Source organism: Pezoporus wallicus, unplaced genomic scaffold (assembly GCF_028554395.1).
Source record: "Pezoporus wallicus isolate ANWC-B61680 ecotype Strahan unplaced genomic scaffold, APGP_CSIRO_Pwel_v1 contig_5552, whole genome shotgun sequence".
Taxonomy (NCBI): Eukaryota; Metazoa; Chordata; class Aves; order Psittaciformes; family Psittacidae; genus Pezoporus; species Pezoporus wallicus.
In genome coordinates, this window is record NW_026640754.1 from 3,509,125 (window position 1) to 3,530,973 (window position 21,849).

Consider the following 21,849-nt stretch of genomic DNA (forward strand, 5'->3'; position numbering starts at 1 on the left):
GTAAAGCCACCAATTATTTAAAAAAAGCAATCAGAATGTGTTAAGATTTGGCTTAAATGCAGCAAAAGAGAAGAATCATTGAGTTGTTGAAAAGAAGTGAACTATTTCAAGCTAGATTTAATTTTTAGTTATGCATATTCATGTACCTGAGACACGTTTGCAAACAAGCAGTCTGAATTCTTCATGAATTACACAAAACGCAGTATCAGAGGTTTGTTGCTAGGTTGCAATCTGTCTAGCTGTGCCTAATTAATGAGGGAGGAGGAGAGAGAGGAACAGTGAACACCTCTTGTTCATGTGTGATTCAAAGGCAAGCAGTGGTTGCTAAAACTTTCTGCTCTCATTCAGGGCTGCAACCAAGAATTATTTATATTCTGAAGCAGTACAGTTTAGGCCGTGTGAATCTTAGATGCAAGAAGTCTGATATGTGAGTAGCTTGCATTGTCAGTGATAAGCTTTAAATTTTTATAGAGTTGAAGTGTAAATCATATTTCTCTGGGCGGCTGTTGCACTTTGTTCCATACAGGCATGAACAGGTAATGCTTCCTGTTCAAAGTGTATATGTGATACACCTAAGGAAGACTAGCACTTTTCCAGTTTTGCTTATAAAAAATACTACTCTTAAAGGAGAGGTATATAATTTCAAAAAGTTCACACTACCTGCTGGAGGCCTTTAGTATTTCAGGAGTTGGAGTGCAGTGCCTTTCTTGGCATTCTGCCATGTTCATAGGGTGAACAAGCTGGCATTTCACTTCTGCAAAAGGAATCTCATTCCATTCCTTCTTTAGAAGGAGATTGTTCCAGGGAGTTCACAGGATGGAGATTTTGGAATTTTCAACTGACGTTTTAAGTAGTTCCTTGTCTTTGTGGCAGGACATACTTGAAGTCTTCAGTGCTTAAGGATAGTTGGTTTGTGTAGAATAAATAAAAGCTGATGTGATATTGTACTGCCTTTGTTTTGTTTTTACCAAGTGCTTATTACTTAAGTGATCAGAGTATATCTTGTTGCTGTTAACATTGGATGCTATTTTAGAATTGTAGGCTTAAGGCTTAGTTGTCCTTTACACACTGGTGTTTGGTGGAGGCCTGAGTTACATAGAACAGCCTCAGGGAAAGAACGAATTTTATCTTGGGAGTTCAGTGTGTGACGTGTTTCAAAACCTTCACCTTATAGAACTCTTTATAGCAGGCAGGGTTGTGGCTGTACTTGGCTGCTACTTCAAGGCATTCCACAATGTCAGACTACATTGGTGCCCAGAAGTTATCAGAATGAAGTTAAGAACAAGTTAACAGAAATACAGATAAATTGGCTAGAGGATTTTTTTTTTAATCCTCAAAGTGGGAAGAAAATAATGTGAAAACTGTCTGTTCTGAATTGCTTAACATTAGAAGTCAAAAGTGCAGTTGTATTTAGTAAGATTGTACTTAAAAAAAAAAAAAAAAAAAACAAAACAAAACCCAAAGCACTAATCAATGAGCCTGGTGTGATTCTTTATTTAAAACAACTAAGCAAAGCTCCACAAAATGTAAAGCAGAAATTTGGCCAGAAAAGCTGTAAATTTCTGGGAGTTGTGTTTTTTTTCAACCGTTGTCCACATAAAAAGCTAATTTCATTAATAGTAATAACTTTCTAGAAAATATATGCATCTTATCAAGAGGTAGCAGAGATTCAAATAGTAAACTGCAGTTATGTGCTGAGCATTTCCCCCAGTTTTATTTTTCACTCGGAGTATTGTGCAGACCTTAGTCATAGGTTACACGGCAATGACTTAATGTTTGTTTAGAATTCAAGACAAACTTGCAGTCTGTGTTGGTGTGTTGGAAGACTAGTGCAATGAGGGACAGCATGCCTCTTAATCCACTCACTTTTAGAACTTTGATTTGGATTGTTTGTTTGGTCACATTTGATCAGAACCTTTAAATTCATTAAATTCATAAAATACTGCCTTTTTTTTTTTTTTCTCCCTACCAGAGATGGCTTTTAAAGCTGCTGAAGAAGCTTTTTTTTTTTTTTCCCAGCTTATTAGAATTTAGATTAATTAAGTTTGTAATCAGATTTCAAGCATCATGTTCCAGGACGGGGATTTCTCTTAGTTTGTTTCAAACATCACTCTTAGGGCAAATTCTGCTAAACTGCATTTTCATGCTTTGCTGAGAAATGATTGTGGGTTTTGATTTCCATTACAGAATCATTAATATTGTTAGAGTTCTCATGGGTAAGCACACTTAAGGAGGATCATCCTTGGGAATTGGGGAGTATTATAGTTTGAGCATTTGTTAATTAGACAGAATTGGCATATGTAAGACTGTTGGATTTATATGTTTGTTTTGTTTGGGTGTAGTGACTTGGGTTATGGGATTTAAATTGGAAGCAGTGTTGGTTCTTGCGAGAGTTAACATTCTGATTTTTCCTCAGTTGCTGTATTCATAAAGCAGCCTGTTCCTCCTTATTGAATTCTGTCCAAATTCTGTTCTATAGTATTCACTTAGGACTTTTGCCACCTTTAATGAAATTTGTAGAAAAGTCCTATTGCACCAAGTGAGAACAATATCTAGTCTAAAATTTCAGGCATATGAGTAGTGTAAAATCAATTCTGATGTCCTCTTGCAGATGGCTGAGAAACATTTAGTTAGAGTTGTGTTCTCCCCTCTGGTGGTTAGTGACTGAATATGATTTTATTTTTTTTATCTTGATTCCTGAAAGGCTTCAAGATTGCATATTTATCCAGGTGAAAAATGTTTTAGGAATCATCACTTCACCGTATTTTTGAACAGTAATATTTACAAGTCTTTAGGATTACCATACATGTTAAAGATTCTTTAGTGGTGCTCTGTGGATGATTTCTCTACTTGTCCTGCTACATAAAAAACAAATGGCTTGTAAAAGTTAAAATAACCAAATTGCATCAGCAATAGAGAATGGATGGTAAATTCGCTGATTCTGTGAATGGGAGAAGAGGTAGAGCAGAGATGGAGCTTTTACAGCATTGAAGATAGAAGCACTTTAAGCTGTATGTACTCCCTAAATATGCTTTGCACCACTTAAAAAAGTGAAAATACTTTCTAGGAGCAAAAATACGCTGTTGACATTGATGATACTGATGCCTAATGGATCTAGCTGATTGAGAGATAAAAACAAATTAACTCTTACTTAGATTGTTTTATTACTTTTCTTTGATATGTGACTTTCTATCATATTTCTTCGCTGCCATCTTGACGTGGGTGCTGGCTTTCAGATGGTATCCAGTATTATGCTGCCTTGATATGTAATATAGGCCACTATAGTAAACGTTTGCAAAAGCAGATAGTTAGCACACCAACCAATGATACTTCAAGGACTGGTTCTAGAGCTGTGATTTGGTAGAATTATTGTTATCTAGTTGTTATTGTTTGCAACATTAAAAGGGGGAAAAAAGCAAGTACTCTGTGTAGTTGTGTGTGTTTAGTGTTGTGTTTTGTGGCAGAAGTGCTGATGCAGGACCAGAAGAAAATCAGGTTTTGGTAGTCGGAGCTTCCCGCACCCCAGGCATGTGTATTGGGTCAGTATCCGTTGCATTTTATTGCTGGGTGGAAACAAGAAGAAATCTGAGTCATAGCAATAGACCAATCGGCCCTTCCTTTGTGGTGCCTGCAGCTTTGAGTGATGAAGGAGAACTAGGTGTGGTGGCCTCTACTCCACCCACCTCGGTGTGTAAGGTGTAAAGGGGAGTTTTGCTTGCTACCTTCTTGTCCCCTTTTGCATGACTTTAATACTGGAGGAATGCTACTTTGGGTCTTCATTTTTAATACTGTTGAATCACAGCTGTGTGTGATGCCTGTCTCTAATAAGTTTTCCAACTTGCATACATACGTGCTTATTCCTTCTGTTTTAAACTCTAAGTAGGGTACATGGAAGTTCTTTTAAGTACCCTTTATGGCTCTAGGAAATGTTAAAACAGTTGGGTAGACATTTTTACATATCTGTTCAGAAAACAGTTTTCCTAGATGCTTACTATTTCAGTTCGAAATTATAAACAGCACGTACAGAAAAAATGTTCACCCAGTACTGCAGGATCTGTTGGGTGAGAAACATGAGAAAAATAGAAAAGTAATTTTAGTGAATCGGACTTCATGCTACTTTTGAGCATGATCAGATTACAAGCCTTTCATTGAATATTTCTGCAAAAAACAGGGTAAAATATACAGAAATAATATTATGTATGCAAATCTAATTTGAAATTTAAAATTAACTAAAAGAAATGAAGTTGTCTGTACGTGTGGTGTTGTACTGTTAGTTACTATCCCTATGATCTTTTGCATATTTCTTTTTGAGGTACCATTACTGTTGTTTTTTTGTGTGGCGCATTTTTCCCCTTTGTCCCATGTGAGGTACGTGACTTACAAGAACAGACATTTAAGAATTTATCATCCACTAAAGCAAAATAGGTTCAGTCATTTTTTAACTTCAAGTAGGCTTAGGTAACTAAGGTGGTAGAATTTATAGATGCCAGGTGGGCAGATTGCAGAAGGAGAGCTCCATTACCACTAAAAGTGTCTTTTTATGTTTCTTTAAAATCAGGCAATGCTATCTTAAAATTAATCTGCCACTTGTGATGTAGCTACTGTTAAGAAAGCAGGACAGGTGTAAAATGATAACAGCTACTCAATTCATCACATAAGCCTGCCTGCCCTATGCTGCATGGATCACAAGCAGCAGAGCAGCAATCCTGGAAGCCTTCCTGAAAGGGAATTGATACAGTCTAGTCTTGTGTTTAGTAGAACATGAAGATTTTACAAGATTTTCCGAGGCAAACATGTAGTCTACCCAGACTTAAAATGAAGTGATTGCATGCATGTTCAGCATTTAGGTTTAGAAGTGAGGCCACAGTAATTGAAAAAAAAAAAAATTAATCCCAAGCAAGTCTCCTGCCTGAAGGTAGAGAGGAATAAAAGGTGTAATGTAAAAGAGTTACAAAAATAGAGTCCAGGTAGCTAGGTGCTGAAAGCTACATGTTATTTTTTAAGAGCAAATTTATGTACATTAGCAATCCAAAACTATGCAGGTAATCACAGCACAAATCCAGTGACTACATAGATTTGGGGGGGGGGGGGGGGGGGGGGGGTGTTAATAAAAAAACCTGCCATCAAACAAAGTGTAAGTAAGAGATGAAAAGACTGAAAATGTAAAATGCCAATATCCTTAAAATTAACACCTTGGCTTAGTTTTTGATTATGTTTCTTGAAGGGAAGGGTGAGGTATGGTGTAGGAAATTATAAAGCCACCAGTTTGCTTTCGAGAAAACTTTGTAGACTGTATGTAATGTGTGTATATTTTCAAATTGCAGTGCCCCTCCTTTTTATCCCAGTTCTGAAGTATTTAACACTAAATAAAACCAATTTCCACACTGACATCTGGTGGTAGTTATGGAATGCTGTGTTGCTTGAAATGCTATATATGGATATTTTGAAGGTCTAAGCATTAGATGCAAACCCCTCCAGCCCTTCTGCAGTGATCTTCTTGACTTTGTAAAATTTCAAATTGCGATTTTTAGACCTTTATGCAGATTCTTAAAAGGCAAAGAAAGTAATGGATAAATGAGTAATTCCTCAATATTAATCTCATTTTGCTCAGCTGATATAATGCATTAAAAAAGTACCTGGTCTGTGTGAAGGAAATGACACTTATGAGTTCCTTCTTTTCCTGAAGAATTCCTGTAAAAACACAGTGGCATAATTTTATCGTGGTCCTATTTTACTGGTGGTGTGTATATTTATATATGTGTTGTGTGGTGTGAGCTCAGGAGGACAACGTGACACACAGTCACATTGGGTAGCTCTATCCAGAGTCCAGAATCATCTGTCATGGTTGATAGTTCGACTCATCTCGGCTCCAGTCCCAATTATGCCTGGTGTATGTCAGTATAACAAACAGTAAGATCCATGAGAAAGCTTTGCAAGATTTCCACAGAGCTGGTTTCAAGGGCTTTGCTGTGTCCTTCACCCTGATAAGTTTCAGGTTCGTTTCAAGTTCGGTTTACAGAATATCTCAAATCACACAACCTGTAAGAGCAGCCTGATCATAAAAAGTAAAGTGCTCAGTTTTATTGTGCCACAGCTCTGTGAATTAATGTAATATTCATTCCTCATCATATGTACCATGTCACATAGCCTTTTTGCACATGCATATTAGGATGGTACCTGTAGAGTAAGCTGCTTATAAAAATAGATCTGTATTTCCTTCACAGTTGATAAAAACTCGAGTCCCGTATTCTTTATTTAGTTCTGGCTCAGCCAAGCTCCTGTACACTCAGCAGACAGATTTTTATGAAGTTGCTGAATTATGTAGCTGTTCCTTAAATTCATTTTATGTGTGTAAAATTGAGCTAAGTCCTGCTTCCCATTGCTAGAGTAACTGCAGTTATTGGGTGGTCCTAATGCTACAAAGTTTAGCTTCAAGTACAGCTTTTTGTTGTTTTCTTTTTCTGTGAAATTTCTGTGTGAACTCAAATTAGCCCATTAAGAAAAGTCAGTTAAATAATTTATCTGGGCACATAGATAAGAATGTTTCACATTGAAGTAGCTGTTTATTCAGATAAATGGTAAACAGTTCAAGTGTTTGTAGTCGGTATTAGATCGTTTAATATAGTAGAAAATTCAGAAAATTCAGTATAATCAGTGATGAGTAAAGAGGGTCATTGAAGTCCCAAAAGACTGTGAATTACTCATTAATCTTTTAGGCAAAATAGCTTTTATAAATAGTGCTAATTGATCTGATAAATCTCAAATGATATTGAAAAAGAAATTAAATATATATTGTTTTAATATCTGTAATGCACAATTGCTGAAAACTTACAGGAATTCTATTTTTTGTGGCTTCAGGTTAGCCTCAATATGTTGTCTGTGTATATTAACAAGGACTGTAGAATCAATGTCAGTTATTTTGAACTTGTGTTTGTTTTTTTTAATTTGAGCTTGTTGCTTACTATATTTTTGCACGCTTCTGCATATTTATTGGGCCTTTTCTATTTATCTCTCTTCCTATTAACAGGTATTATTGAGACTGCAGATCTCCTAGATCGTGAGACTACTTCACACTACTGGTTAACTGTTTATGCAGCAGACCAAGGCGTTGTGCCTTTATCATCTTTCATTGAAATCTACATAGAAGTTGGGGATGTTAATGATAATGCTCCTCAGACCACAGAACCAGTTTATTACCCAGAGGTCATGGAAAACTCACCTAAAGATGTATCAGTCGTTCAGATTGAAGCGTTTGATCCAGATTCTAGCTCAAGTGAAAAGTTAACCTACAAGATTACAAGTGGAAATCCACAGGGTTTCTTTTCAATAAACCCCAAAACTGGTAAGTGCAGTACCGTTATTTATTTTACATCTGACTGAATCAACATATTTGCATAAATACATAAACCAGGCAAAATCAAGATCTTTGGTTTAACATTGTAACCATGCTTTTCATGTTCGTTAACCTGGTATCTTGGTCTGTGTCAATATTAGTAAGTTACATCAACAAGCAGAAGAGGATTTGGGAGTGAAGGAGTTGGTTCAAAGTACTTGATATCCAGATGGTGCATATTTTGGGAAGGTTTACTTCAGGGTAGCTCCCCTCTATACTAGCCAATACCTGTTTGCTTTTGTAGTGCAGCAAAAATACATATTTTAGCTTAGTTTCATCCCAGCTGTTTTTAGCAGTCGTAGCTTTCCAATTTTCACACCTAAGTTTTTTTTGTCAGGCTGTTTTTCCAGGTAGTCAGTCTAAGGCCATTTATTAACAGGCCATGTGTTAACTATAAACTCACTTGTCCCACAGTCATAAGGGACCATCTTTGACAGTAACTATTGCTGTTGTAAGAAATAGAAAATCTGGAAGATAATTTGCAGGTAATGGAAACAAAGTCTGAGTTCAGAGGTTGTTTGGAAAGCTTCACAAAAAACATTTAACAGGAAAGTACAAATACAAGAAACAAATAACCTTTTAGTAACTGTGAATTACAAATACAGAAATGTGTATAGGGCAGAGAAAGGAAACAAAATAATCAGTATTAACTGAAGCTACACAGTGATGTTAAAGACAATGTAAAGGTTGCCTACCATCCCTTGCTTCTGAATGAGCATGGATTTACAAATAACATGGATGTACAGTACACGTGCTGGATGTTTTTATACACAGATCTTTCCTAACAGTAAAGAAAGATTTGGTTTTAATTAAATAATATTTTGCTGGGTTGGGCACAGAGTAGTTTTTCATATGTTCCATCTAGGAACTATTTCACATTACAAATTAGGGGAGAATCTTCCAATTCACTCAGCCTGAAATTTCTTCTTAGGATCCAGAGATTTTTAGACTAGAAGTGTAGAGAGCGACTTTAATCTGTAGCAACCCCAGTAATTAGAAGAGAGCAATAGAAGCCTTATTCATGTAGCTCTTGCTCATTCATGGGGGAAATTTCGGGAGATTTAAAAGACCAAAAATTGGGTGAAAAAATATGTTTTGAAGGCTGGGTTGGCACTGTGGCCTTCATTCTGTTTCATGGTTATTTCAGCTCAGGGTATGAAAGACTTGTGTGCTGCAGCAGTTCTAATTGCTGTGTCAGCAAAGCTCTGAGTGCAAACACAGGTATGTTATTCAGGTTATTTCTGACAATAGCTTCTTTGTCAGCATGTGCTGCATCTGCTTATGAAGACATTGCCAAGAGGGACATACTAAGTCACTATAGCAGCAGCAGATCTTTAGCATAGTTAAAGCCTGTATCTAAATACAGTATTTACAGAAGCATTGCCTTTAGAACAAAGGCAACCTAAGTCGTAAGATAAGAAATATTCAACCACAGAATCTTCTAAAGTGAACGCAGAAAACTCAGGTGTTTGTGTGTGTGCTTTATTTCTATTTGTCTTTCTCTGCTTAACATGATGCAAAAGGAAAATTTTTCTACTCCCTAACTCTTTCTGGTTTTGAAAAGTACTGTTACTTCTTTACTGCTACTTCCATATAGTCATCTCAATCAGTGATATTTATAAAAATGGCAGTAAAATTGCCTGTAACTTAGGTAGAAAGAATAGAGTGACTGCAATGCTCAAATTGCGAGTTAACATAAATTCTGCCTACATTCATGTAGTCTTTACTGTATAATTGACCATCTAGTTTTGGTTGCTGGTTTTGGGGTGGTTTTGGGGGGGGGGTTGGTTTTTTTGTTTGTTTGTTTGTTTTTTTGTCTTTTTTTGTAGCTCACTTTCTCTTGCTCCTTTTTTCCAGTCCTTTCCTACTCCTCTCTGCCGTATGATTATGCAGCATTTTCCAAACTTTGTTTTAAAAAGGACACTTGCATGCTTCCCTTATATAAGTTTTGAAATGGATAAACATGTTTATTTCTATTTAATGGATAGAAAAATTAGGGCAGCAGAGATTGTGACCTGTCTTTGGAGCTTGTAGTTTTCCACATCAGTAGCTTACTGACAATCTAATTTATGTTACAAAGGGAACTTGAGAAAGCTCAACACACTAAATGGTAAAGTGATAAGGAACACTTAATATAAAGCTAATAAAGATTTTCTGTCAAGAGAGTTTCTTACCTGACTTTGTTGAAGCATGCATACCGAAGCAGTGTGGTCTGGAGTCCTTCTCAGCTCTGTGCTAAAGGAGAAGAAAAAAAAAAATCAAAATACGAGCACTGAGAAGAAAATAATCTCCCTCTTGCTTTACATTCAACAGAAATTATTTTTGTTAATATAGTTAAAATCACTGGAATAGGTAAACTCATTTGGTCTCTATTGCTGTTAAAATTATAGTGCTAGATAGATAAAATAAAGAAGAGGGGAAGAGAAGACATAAACAGAGAAGGGAAATCTCTTTGGTGGGTTTCTGCTGTGTTCACAGAGTGCACTCAAGTAAGTTGAATGGGTATTAAATAGCTAGCTTATGCATACTGTCTTTCTATTAACAGAGACACTGACACTGGATTTCATGTTATCTAATGGGCTGCCTTGTTTTTCCTCTATATGTTCAGTTTGAAACTGACAGTCTGTGGTAGGCACTAACCTGGTGATCGAGATGAGTTTTGACTGAGGTTATCAGGTTCATAACTTCTCAAGTCTCTCTTTTGCATATTAGAAATCAAATATGTTTAACCTGAATGAATCCTGTCTTTGGTGAAAGCTCTTTCACTAGGATTAGGGTGTTAAGGTTTGAAAAGTCACTTTAAAAGACACTAATTATTGTTGCAGTTAAAACACAGTATATTTTATCACCCTCAATTAATTAAAGGAGGCTCAGCTGAAGAATGCATTTGACTAGAATTAGTGAAATCAAATCCCATCTTGTTTGCTTATGCAGGTATGTTACCCTTGTTACACCTTGTGAGACACTAAGGTTGAGACACAAAGGAAGAGAAACCTTCACAGGGCCCCAGGTTTCCCTTCCAGCCAAAGGGGAGGTGGGTCTGGAATAAGGATCAAGTCTTTAACTGTATCCCATTGTAACATTAAAAGTGACAGAATAAGAGTTAAGCACCTGTTATGTTGGTTACTTTGGGCTGCTGTGCAGCACCAAAGGCAAATTGAGGACAGTAAAGGCATTCAGTAGAGTCAAGGCAAGGCTAGTGTTGGGATTCTTAAAATATGTGGTGAGCGTTAAACATATGTTTTAGCTGACAATAGAATCATAGGATCAGCTAGGTTGGAAAAGACCTTTAAGATCATCAAGTCCAACCATTACCTGTGGACTGCGAGGTCCACCACTAAAGCATGTCACTGGGGGGGCCTTATCTCTGCAGTTTTTTAACACTTCCAGGGATGGTGATTCCACCACTGTCTTGGGCATCCTGTTCCAATGCCTGATCATCCTCTCTGAAGAAATTTTCCGTGACATCCAGTCTAAACCTCCCCTGGTGCAGCTTGAGGCCATTATCTCTTGTCCTATTGCTTGTTACTTGGGAGAAGAGAAGAGACCAACACCCCCCACCCCCCCCCCCCCAACCTCCCGTCAGGTAGTTGTAGAGAGCAATAAGGTCCCCCTGTGGGCTTTCTCCTATCCAGACAAAACAACCCCAGTTCCTCATGAGACTTATTCTCCAGGTCCTTCACCAGCTTCGTTGCACTTTTCTGGACCCTCTCCAGCACCTTAATGTCTCTCTTACAGTCAGGGGCCCAGAACTGAACAAAGCATTTGAGGTGAAGACTCACAAGTGCCCAGTACAGGGGGATGATCAGTGCCCTGGCCCTGCTGGTTATGCTATTGCTTATACAGGCCAGGATGCTGTTGGCCTTCTTGGCCACCTGGGCTCAAGATGGCTTATGTTCAACGGCTGTTAGTCAGCACCCCCCAGGTCCTTTTCCGCTGAGCAGCTTTTCAGCCACTCTTCCCCATGCCAGACAATATGTTACTGTCTTCTCTGCAGGTCAAAGATCCATCTTTTTCTGAGTCTTTATGGAATTTAACACTATGGTGTTGTGGTCCCATGGCTACAACTGCATGTATAATACTAATACAGAATATAAATAGAAATAATCTAAATGTAACCTATGCCAAGTAAAACATTGCTTTCTGTTCTCTGAAGTGTTTCATTTCTAGAATTTTATAGGCTCCTGACTAAGATGTCTCTGTCTGTGCAATAATCCTGAATATTTAGATGGTGAAACTGGCTGACATGGACCTATGTAGGATATAGTTCATCTTTCACAGAAAGAAGCAATTTCTTTTCATGCCAAGAACTATTGATTGACTGATCTGTTTCTTAAAAATGTTACTAGGTATAATAGTATCTATGTGCTTCAGCTTCTGACTATGCCTTTCAGTAAATCTTCATCAGCACTTGAAAACATATTTCTTGTTTGAAGAAGTTATAAAATAACTTAGTTAAAGAAACATTGCTAAGGTTTTTTTGCATGGAGAAATGCTGCTTCACTTTTTGGAGCAGGATATATAACACAGTACTTCACAGGACATTTTTGTAAACTTTTTGGATCTACCTGGCCTTTCATTAAAGCAAATAAAGTATAATTTCATTTACTTTTGGAGTTTCCATGAATAAAAAAAAAGCTGCTGTATACATGACCTAGCCAGGTGGAATAAAAACAGTTGTCATTATTTACAGGAAAGAATTAAAGCAAAGACTAATTGCACAACTTTCATGGTCAGCTTGGACACAACTGTAGAGCAATATGTAAATTAACTACTTTATATCTGCTTAACTTCTTTCAACATAGCTTTTAATTAAATACAGAAGTAATTAACAAAATGGTAGAGATGCAAGGCATCTTAATGTTTAGATGGAAGGAGTTGGAGTTGGCAGGATTTCATAGCTATTCAGAACACATCCTGCTTCTCTATGGTTAATCTCGCTACTTAACCCCAGAGCTGTTGCACTGAGGATAAGAAATTATTTGTGCTTTAGCAACTCTCATGTAAAGCAAAAGATAATATGGCAGGAATCAAGTTCTGGGTTTGTGCTTTGGAGCTCCCAATGCGCAATTTATTTTTTTGCTGGTATGTATAATAGAAAGTTTAGTAATATTTCACTGCTTCCTATGGGTGTGGTTTATTTGTTCATGAGTTGTTCAGGTATTTTAATTTTAAATTACCTTGTAACAAGGTCAAAGACTTTGGAAACTAATTATCAAAATACTCATAGTTGTTAGTTTCCATATTTCATTGGTGGCATTTGGATACGTTTTGTCTAAGAAAATATTGATGGACAAAAAATGGACTCTTTAGGGAATGACTGATGAGTTGTTTTACTTAAGTCAGTGATTGAACTCCAAGCTAGTTGTAGATCTGAAAAGTTTTGTCACTGATGTAAACTGTGGTTGTATTTACAAAATACAGTTTACTGTTGTACTGTTTGAATTAAATTCCTTTTTTTTAACATTAACGCAATTGTTTTGAGTGTGCAAATTACCCCTCCCCTCATCATTTATTCTTTTATTTGATAATATCTTTATTTGCTTTATTGCTTTTGAAGAGGAATGTTGGAAACATGACAGTTGACAGGAGGATTGCAGTAATTTTTAGAGAAAGTGGAAGAGGTACTTAGTATGGCATCTACTAATAACAGCTGATAGTACCACTATATAGAAGTGCACATTTATGAATTACGATTATATAATTTCTCATCTATATTGGACTAACCATTTAGAAGTGGATCTGTTAGTGCTTATTCAAGAGAGTTATTAATTTTACTAAGAGATTTTTCAGTCAAAACATGTAATTTCATTCTGTCTGAGACAGGAGAGTGGGACATGCATTAAATAGTGCTTTTTGTTGCACACAGCAAGAATCGTGAAGGGTAGTATGCAAACTAGCTCCCTGACTAAAAGTGCATGCTTAAAGTTCCCCAGAGTTCCATAGTCAACAAAATTATTTTTCTTTCAGTTTCCTATGTTTTGTAGTTTTCTTCTATTTTTATTCTTTAAATTATGGGATTGCAGGCCTCATGTGAAATGGGAAGAAAGGTATTCACCTTTAACTGACCAACAATAATGGCTCAATGAGTCATGTGCAAAATATGGAAATTTAAGAGCTGAGGAGAATAACCTTAATTGCTGCAGAACTAGAGCCATTGAATGAACTCTTTCTAAACAAAAGGAGCTTGCTGAAGTCCCCTGTGCTCTGTATCAGTTTCCATATGGATGGAATAGTTTTGCCATGCCACAATTTTAAAATACAGCTGCTACTTAATGGTACAGGCTTGGTATGATTATATCTCAGATTGCTGAGTTATGGTATCTGAAAGAAGCTTATACTACCTTGTAAGTGGCAGTATATGCATTAGAATGGCAAAACCTGTATTTGCATAATGAACAGAGTTCTGGTTCTTCTTAGCGAACAAGAAACCAGAATCCTAACCAGCTATGCATATAGGGTGAGGGAAGACCAGTGTACTTTTTTTTCTTTTACTACCTTGCCCATGTGTTTAGGCAAGAAATAATTTCTGATCTTTTTACAAAATGGGTATGTTTGTTTCCACTCCCTTAGGACTTCTGGTACATTTATTGTACTGACCAGATTTGGCTTAGGGAAAGAATTTGAGTTGGGTAGCAAACAACATTTTCCCCAGAAGCCATGCCTTACTTCAGAAATTTAAGACAGTAATAGCAAATGAGGCAGGGGGTTACTTGACGTTGCTCCATATAACAATTTTGAGTCAGATTTGCAGAAATGCTGATTGAAAAAGTATAGCTTTCTATGCATTTAATGCAACTTGATATGAAAATAACATATACTTCCAAAACCTGGACTTGTGTTCATAACCAGGAGAATGACAAAATTAATTTTGAGTGTTGATTTCCCCATACTTCAGTTTTGCAAGTATTAAATAGAAATAAAAATAGAAATAATTGCTTGACCTAATTGCTTATAAGTGTTCTGAAGATATATTCATGCACATTTAAGCAGCAGTTGGGTATTATCATGAGAATGCCATAGACATTCCTTTGAGGAAATTAGTAATCCTCTGGTGTAGGAGTTAGGCATTTATATAAGGCCTTTCTTACATAGGGGATTCCAGCAGAAACACTGAGTAATTACATATTTCAGAACATACTATATCGGGTGCTTCCAGTGACTCCCGATTCTGTGCATCTTGATGCAGACATGGCAAAACAGTCACGATGATTTAGCAGTCCTGATGCTGGAGTTTTTTAGTTTGAGTGACAGTCTGAAAATGTGTTTGTCTAGGATTTAATATTATCTGACATAACTTTTGCTCTTATTGTCTTTTCTTTTTTTAATTTTCCCCTATGCTTCTTTACTATCTCAAGTTTTTTGAAAGTACTTATGTTAAATAGATCCTATGCCAATTTAGGATTGCGGTAGTCTGTTTCATAAATTATATACCATGCTTCAAACCACGCATTACAAATTAACACCAGCCTTCAGATTAAGTGCTGACTTAAAGACGTTTCTGTATGTACAAACCCAAAATAGAATGCTAGTTCAATATAAAAAGTTTGTTCTATCGAAGAACAGGATTTAAATTTTAGCAGCGCTGAGTCCGTGGCTCTCACTGTCTGTTGGGCCCGGGTAATTATTACAGCTTTGTGAGGTTATAAAATGCTAATGGCTCATGGTCAAACTGTCTACATCATATGATTTTATCATTTTACACTGTTTGTAACCTTTAAAGCAGTATCTTTGTCTGTCTGATTTGGAGACTGAAGTGAAAGAGGAAATGGGTACAGCTGCAAACAACTTCCATGGGTTTCCGATAACACTGGAGAATTACTTAGTGAGGAAATGAAGGGCCAGTGACCGCACAGTAGTATTGGCTTCATTTGAACAAAGGAAATCTTTGTTGTTTAACTGCTTGTGGGTTTTAGTCCAAATTGATGTAATATTTTAGAACTTGAATAAAACCAGTATTGCCACATTACACACTAATGTGATTTAAAGTTAAATAAAGACCGAAACACTGAAGTTGTTCTTGTTACTTCTGTAGCTGGCAGACAATGCCAGGCTCAACTATTGTTCATTCATGTCACTCAACTCGAAGCATATATAGCAGCATCCATGTGCCCAACTGTTTACCTGTCACATGCAGAGAAAATATTTGATTACACTGTCTCTGGAACAGTTTTTTTTTTTCTTAACCTTTACTAAAAATGTGACCGGAATTAACCCAGGTGTTTGTTGATCTCCTGCAACCACAGAGGATTACATGAGTAGATGAAAGTTTACACAGATATGTATTTGGAAAGAAAGCTTAATTCTGCACAAGGTACTTTTATTTTCCTTTTTAAATGACGTTTAAAGCACTTGAAGTGCAGTTTGACAAGTATTTTTCTTTTGGTAGTTTTTTGGAACTGGGAAAACAAGTTCATGTCTGCAAAATTTCTGACATCTTCATATCTGCTTTGCAATATTGAAGGATTTAGCACTTGAATATAGAAGATTTGCTGTAGTATAGGCAGCTATTTTAAAGAACTATTTCCAAGCATTCATGTAGAGATCACTTTTAGGTGGTGGTGTTGGGGCTTCCTTATTTATTTATTCTTTTACATGTCTGGAAAAAGAGAAATAGTAGGAGGTAGAAAATAAATGGGAAGCACAGCAGTCCTTTGTTTCTCCTTTTTCTGTCCTTGAACTGCATAAAAACTTAAGGTCATGCTCTGCATGATCTGTGTTGTAATGCAGGAGTTTAAAAGAAAGTTACGGTTCTCTTTCCATTTTCCCATATTCTGATGCAGAAATGATGATGGTGCCAGACTCCCTCTGTAGCGTATGTTTTTTTGAGCTGGAGTATATAATGTGAAGTGGTAATTCACCAGGGAAGAGATGGTGATCAGTCACTTGCATAGTACTACGTTCACACAGGCTTTCAAAGATATGTATTTCCTACATAGTTTTTGTACATAACAACACTATAATGCTAGTATTAATACGGAATTAATCAAGAGGTTACTCCAAATTAGTGCCATAATGCAGATCTAGCTTGGCTTGATTTGTGAGTGGTGAAAATAAAAGATCAGTCCCAGCAAAAATAATAGTTCTACAGGAACTGTGGAGTCACAGCCAAGGGCTAACTATGAGTCAGCTATAAAACTCTTCTTCAGCTTTTCTAAGAGGGGAGACAAGGCCGTTGACAGCAGTTTATGTGATCTCTGTCATGAGTGTTGCATGGAGGTCTTTACATATGGTTCAGTTACAGGAGTCCTTCAAATCAGTAGTTAAACAACTGCAGTGTATTCTAGACTTCCATTAGTATTATGCCTTGTAATTGTAGAAAATAATATGCAATTTAGGGTAGATTTAGATTAGATATTAGGAAGTTCTTCACTGTGAGGGTGGTGAGATATTGGAACAGCTTGTCCAGAGAAGCTGTGGATGCCCCATCCCTGAAAGTGTTCAAGGTCAGGCTGGATGGGGCTTTGAGCAGTCTGGTCTAGTGGAAGGTGTCCCTACAAATCGCAGGCGGGTTGGAACTAGATGATTTCTAAGGTCCATTCCAACCCAAAGCATTCTATGATTAAATAAAAAGAAGAAAAGAAAAAAAAAAAAGGCCAGGGGGAGGAGAGAAGCAGCATTGTATGAATCTCCAAATTCACATTTACGAAACTAGCATTTCAGGGTTTAGATGTATATACACAAACCCAAACAAAGTGTTGCAATGTTTTTTTTTTCCTGGTATGCTGGGCTGCCTCAGAAGGAATGTGACCAGCAGGGTCACAGGAGGGAGGTGATTCTCCCCTCTACTCCATTCTAATGGGACTCCACCTGGAGTACTGCATCCAGCTCTGGGGCCCCAACAAAAGAGGGATGTGGGCCTGCTCAAGTTGGGTTTGGAGGAGGGCCATGAGGATGATCAGGGGGCCGGAGCATCTCTTCTGTGAAGACAGGTGGAGAAAGTTGGGCTTGTTCAGCCTGGAGAATTCTGCAGGGAGACCTTATAGCAAGTAGTCTTCCACTACCTAAAGGGGGCCCACAAGAAATCTGTGGAGGAATGTTTTACAAGGGCATGTAGTGACAGGACAAGGGGGAATGGCTTTAAACTGAAAGAGGGGAGATTTAGATCAGATATTAGGAAGAAATTATTTACTGTCAGGGTGGTGAGACGCTAGAACAGGCTGCCTAGAGAAGTATGGATTCTCTATCCCTGGATGTGTTACCAGGGGCAGATTGGATGGGGCATTGAGTGGAAGGTGTCCCTGCATGTGGCAAGTGGGGTTGGAACTAGGTGGATTTTAATGTCCCTTCCAACTCAAACCATTCTGTGATTCTACGCTACTCTTAGTTCCTGCCCCAGTTGCTTTGACATAAAAACCTTTCCATCCAGTGTCACTGCTGTGATACATGTTGGAAAAGCCTGTGCCAAATATTTTTATTTGATTCTGAAGTCCTTCAAGAGCTTTGAAAAACTTTCTGTATTTCAGCAACAGAGATAGTTTTGTTTGTTGGCTTTTTAAGGAGACATATTCTTTTTGTCTACATTTTGAAAGTTAAAAGTTTTCATTTTCAAATTGGATGGTCAGTTCTAAAGTTGACAAAGGACCAACTATCTCTTGCAACTGGTGAGCTTTCTTAAGGAAATTCTCATTGTTTGAATTAAGAAAAACCAAATAGTAAAATAAATAAACCGTACAGACACACACAAAATCCAGTGATAAATATTTGGAAGTTGAATTTCCCCCTTTCATAAGCCATGTCTTCAAAATTTGGAGGAAATGGATTTTGTCAAGAACAGTCAGCTAGTTTTCATATCTGTTCTCAAATATTTTTCACAATTTTATATTTTAAAATGTAATGTTATTTGGGAGTTGTTTTGTTACCATAATAGGCTAAATACTAAGAAATATTAACTACACTTTTTAAATTTATTTCACTTAAAACCTATCACTGTAGTTTATAAAAAAAAAATTTAAAAGCTGTTTTCATACTTTACCCCCCAAAAAATATTAAAATACTATCAAACTTTTTACTCTTCCTCATAATACATTTTTCTGTTTCTAGAATTTTATTAAATGCCATAAAGAGTTCAGTAATTTCCCATGTTACTTACAGTTGTTCTTAACCAATGCTGTCATTGATATGCCAATTGCAACCAAACCACTGTTTTGTTACTAAAAAATAGTTTTAGTAAAAACAGTTGAATTGTATAAGAGTAATTTTGACATCAAGACGATAGCCAACATGGAAATCTGCTCTTGTACTTCTCTTAGAAATCATGTATTCTTGACTTACAGTGATATCTTTTAAATCTCTGACTTAAAGTTTAGGTTGTTTGTGTACTGAGGTATAGTTGCAGCGCATGTAAACTTTGACTTTATGGTTGTTGCTGCTAAAAAATCTGCTTGTTGATGAATATGTTCAGTTAACTCAATGCAAGAAGTTCAGAATTAAATTTTGCTTAGCTACGTTGCATTTCAGAGACAATAGCTACCAACTAAATAGCTTTACTGGCAGAATGAATTCAAAAGACTATATACGTTCTTTCTTTGTGAATTTGTCAATCTTCTTTAATCCACATGTGTTGCAGCAGTTTTGTGGGAGATTAATCATGAAATTATGAAACTTTTCGTAGCAGAGGAAGTGACCTCAAAACTAACTTCAGTCATTCAATAATTGGTTTTAAATGCCTCTCTCAACTGATCGTGATTTTATTTAAAACATATTAAAAACTCAGTGCTGGTTACTATAATCCGAAAAATGCATTTTCTTTGTTCGAGAAAAAAAAGCTAAGTTTAGAAAGGAGCATGGGTTTTCTTCCTTTGTTCAGGCACTATAAGTGCAATGAGATTATGTCAGGTTTGAAAAGATCTTTCAAGATGGTGTAAGACTATGGCAGTAATTCTGTACTTAATTATTGAAGATGGTATGTCTCAAAATGAGATAATAAAGCAAGTGATGAAGATCAGGTCACTTAAAAGAGTTAATTATCAAAGGCATTTGAGCTTTGAATTGGTGTGGCTTTAGTATACCAGATGGTGCTGAAGGCAAGAGTATTTTTGCAAGGTAAGCAAAGAAATAACAAAAATTTGTAGTTCTCTGTTGATAGCAAGATCAAAGTTCATTTGACAGGGCATTTATCATCACTTACTAGTTTCAGTAATCGCACTTGCATTTTATTGTTTTATTTTCCATTCAAAATTTTTAACTATTTTTTAATTATGTATTAAGTGCTATTTTTTTGTATTTTCATCTTACACTACTTATGACTTACAGTTCTGGTTTTTATCTTGTTATGTATAAGAGAAACAAACTACCAAAAGGATATGCTTGACAATGAGAATGGACACATCCTAAGTGCTTTGAAGCATTCAGAATGTAGGATTTTAGGCTTTGGTTTATTTTTCTAGTATAGCTATTTAGGGATGTGTGATTATTTACATATTTATTTTCATTATTCCCCAAATAGTTCAACTTGTAAAAGAATTATGGCAGAAGCAGTTTTATCACTGTCTTAATATAGGCTGAAAATAATGTGCTACATGACTCATTAGAGTATTCAAAAGTACAATATTTACTTTTATATTTGAGCAGTTTTCATATAATTGTGTGATCACTAAGCACAGATTTCATATGTCATTTGAAATCTAGTTGAAATTGAAGCTCTACAGTGTTTATTGGATTGGATAATTAGTTGTTTGTGTAAAGAGTTTTTCCTCCTCATACCATATATTAATAATCTTTGGTAGGTTGCTTGTCTTTGCTCCCTGCTTGTAATCACTAAAATGGTTAATGAGTACTCTGATAAGCGAATTCCAGGTCTTTGTAGCTATTAAAATAGTTCAGGGAAGTGACACTTAACTTCACATACGCACCTTGCGCTTTCATTTTTTACTGGTAGGATTGAATAGTTAAATTGCCTGGTTACTGACTAACGTGGTGATTCATGGTGTAATATAGCAGGGTTAAGTAACTTACTTTTTAACCTTATATACAAAGCTTACAGTCTGTTTTGGCAACAAGTAACAAACTCATAAACACTGATATTACCATATTTCAATAAATTCAGTACTTCTGATGTGCTGGCACAAGCCCACCCCTATGGACTAGACCAGTTATCCCTTGTTTGATGCAGGCCTGACCTGGGTGCGACTGAGATCTCGGTTATTACTTTACTTTTCATATCATTCAAAGGGCAGGACATTTATTCACTGGGATAAATGTGCCAAAAGTGTTTTTGTGAATGAAATCCAGAGGATGTGCATCAGCATTTGAAACATGAATAAAGATGTGTCTCTAATAAAACGGTGGTCTGAAGAGCAAGTACAGTTCTATAAAGTGTTTTAGACCATTCAATTTGGAGTTTACCTAGGTGCCTGTATGTTGTGGGAGTGTCCTGACTTTTGACTGAATTGCTGCAGATGGGAATTGAAGGGGAAAGGCACAAAAACTGTGAAAGACTGCACTAGTTGAGGGCAATCATGCTATACTTAACAGAAAATGAACGCTGATTTCAGTGCAATGTACTGAAGTATGTCTCTCTTTAAGATTTTTCTAAAACTATCTATTTATAAGGTGTTGTAACTATTTTTTTTGTAAAATATCCTGATCAGAAAGTTCATATGTGAAGCAAAAACTACTCCTTTAGCCCCTAAAGTGGATTTAAACTGCCTAAAAAAGCCTGCTAAGCCACAGGCTGTAAGCTGTGTTAGGCAGAAGTGATCTTTGTTCTACCTAAACAGCTGTATAGCAAAAAAAGGTAAGATTCACGAGGCCCAAGAAAGCAAGCAAACAACAGCATAACTCTTTAGCTAGTGGATGGAGAAAAGAACCTGGACTTTCAGTTTCTCTTGAAATGTGGTACCATTTTTGCAGTCTTTATTGAAAGAATGGAAATTATTGCTTTTAAATGTTTTGTTTGAACAGAAGAGGCAGTTGCAGCAGTTTAATGTGCTTGTAAAGCATCCTGCAATGTCTTCGGGGAGTATATGTTTATAATCATATTTTCAGCACTTCAAAATTGCTGGTGACAGTTCTGTTGCTGGTTTTATTGAAAGCTATAGAAGAGCTTAGCGCAAGTAAGAGTTTAGGAATGAAAAGCAAGTCAAATTGCTAAGGAAATACCTTTAGGACTTTATAAACCAAAGTTGGTTAGTTCCCTTATGATATACTGTCTCCAGTATGATAGCTGGTTAGGACTATGATCTTGTTTGGTTTTTAATTCAGCAGCCTGCCTTCATGGCAATATATTACGGTGGCACACTGTCTAGCTTATAACCGTCACCTATACATGACTGTAAGACATAGAATTTATATTTTGTCAGCTGCAAAGCTGAAACCTGTTCTTAAATCCCCCTGCTATTACTTTTCATTGATCTGTTTTTAATAACCTGTTTATTTGCTTCAGTTGTGAAGCTTTGTCTTGGCTTACACAGAAGACAAGATTTGACTATAGTCTTGCCAAAAAGCTTAATCTG

The 21,849-nt window shown here is 36.5% G+C and overlaps 1 protein-coding gene and 1 long non-coding RNA gene across 8 annotated transcripts in view; one reads left to right on the forward strand and one right to left on the reverse strand.

The window, feature by feature from the left end:
• Nucleotides 1–21,849, forward strand: part of FAT1 (FAT atypical cadherin 1) — a 108,174-nt gene that overhangs the window by 29,504 nt on the left and 56,821 nt on the right. For all 7 annotated transcript variants that reach the window (XR_008973627.1, XM_057420396.1, XM_057420397.1 and 4 more), the window contains exon 3: nt 7,028–7,342. Coding sequence is in view for 6 of the 7 variants with exons in the window: in XM_057420396.1 (XP_057276379.1) it covers nt 7,028–7,342 (315 nt within the window). In the remaining variant the exon portion in view is untranslated. The remainder of the gene's footprint in view (nt 1–7,027; nt 7,343–21,849) is intronic.
• Nucleotides 8,159–11,278, reverse strand: LOC130605156 (uncharacterized). The gene is made up of 3 exons (XR_008973629.1): nt 11,176–11,278; nt 9,568–9,628; nt 8,159–8,368 (listed from the first exon to the last, which is right to left on the reverse strand). It is a non-coding gene; the product is annotated as an uncharacterized LOC130605156 (long non-coding RNA).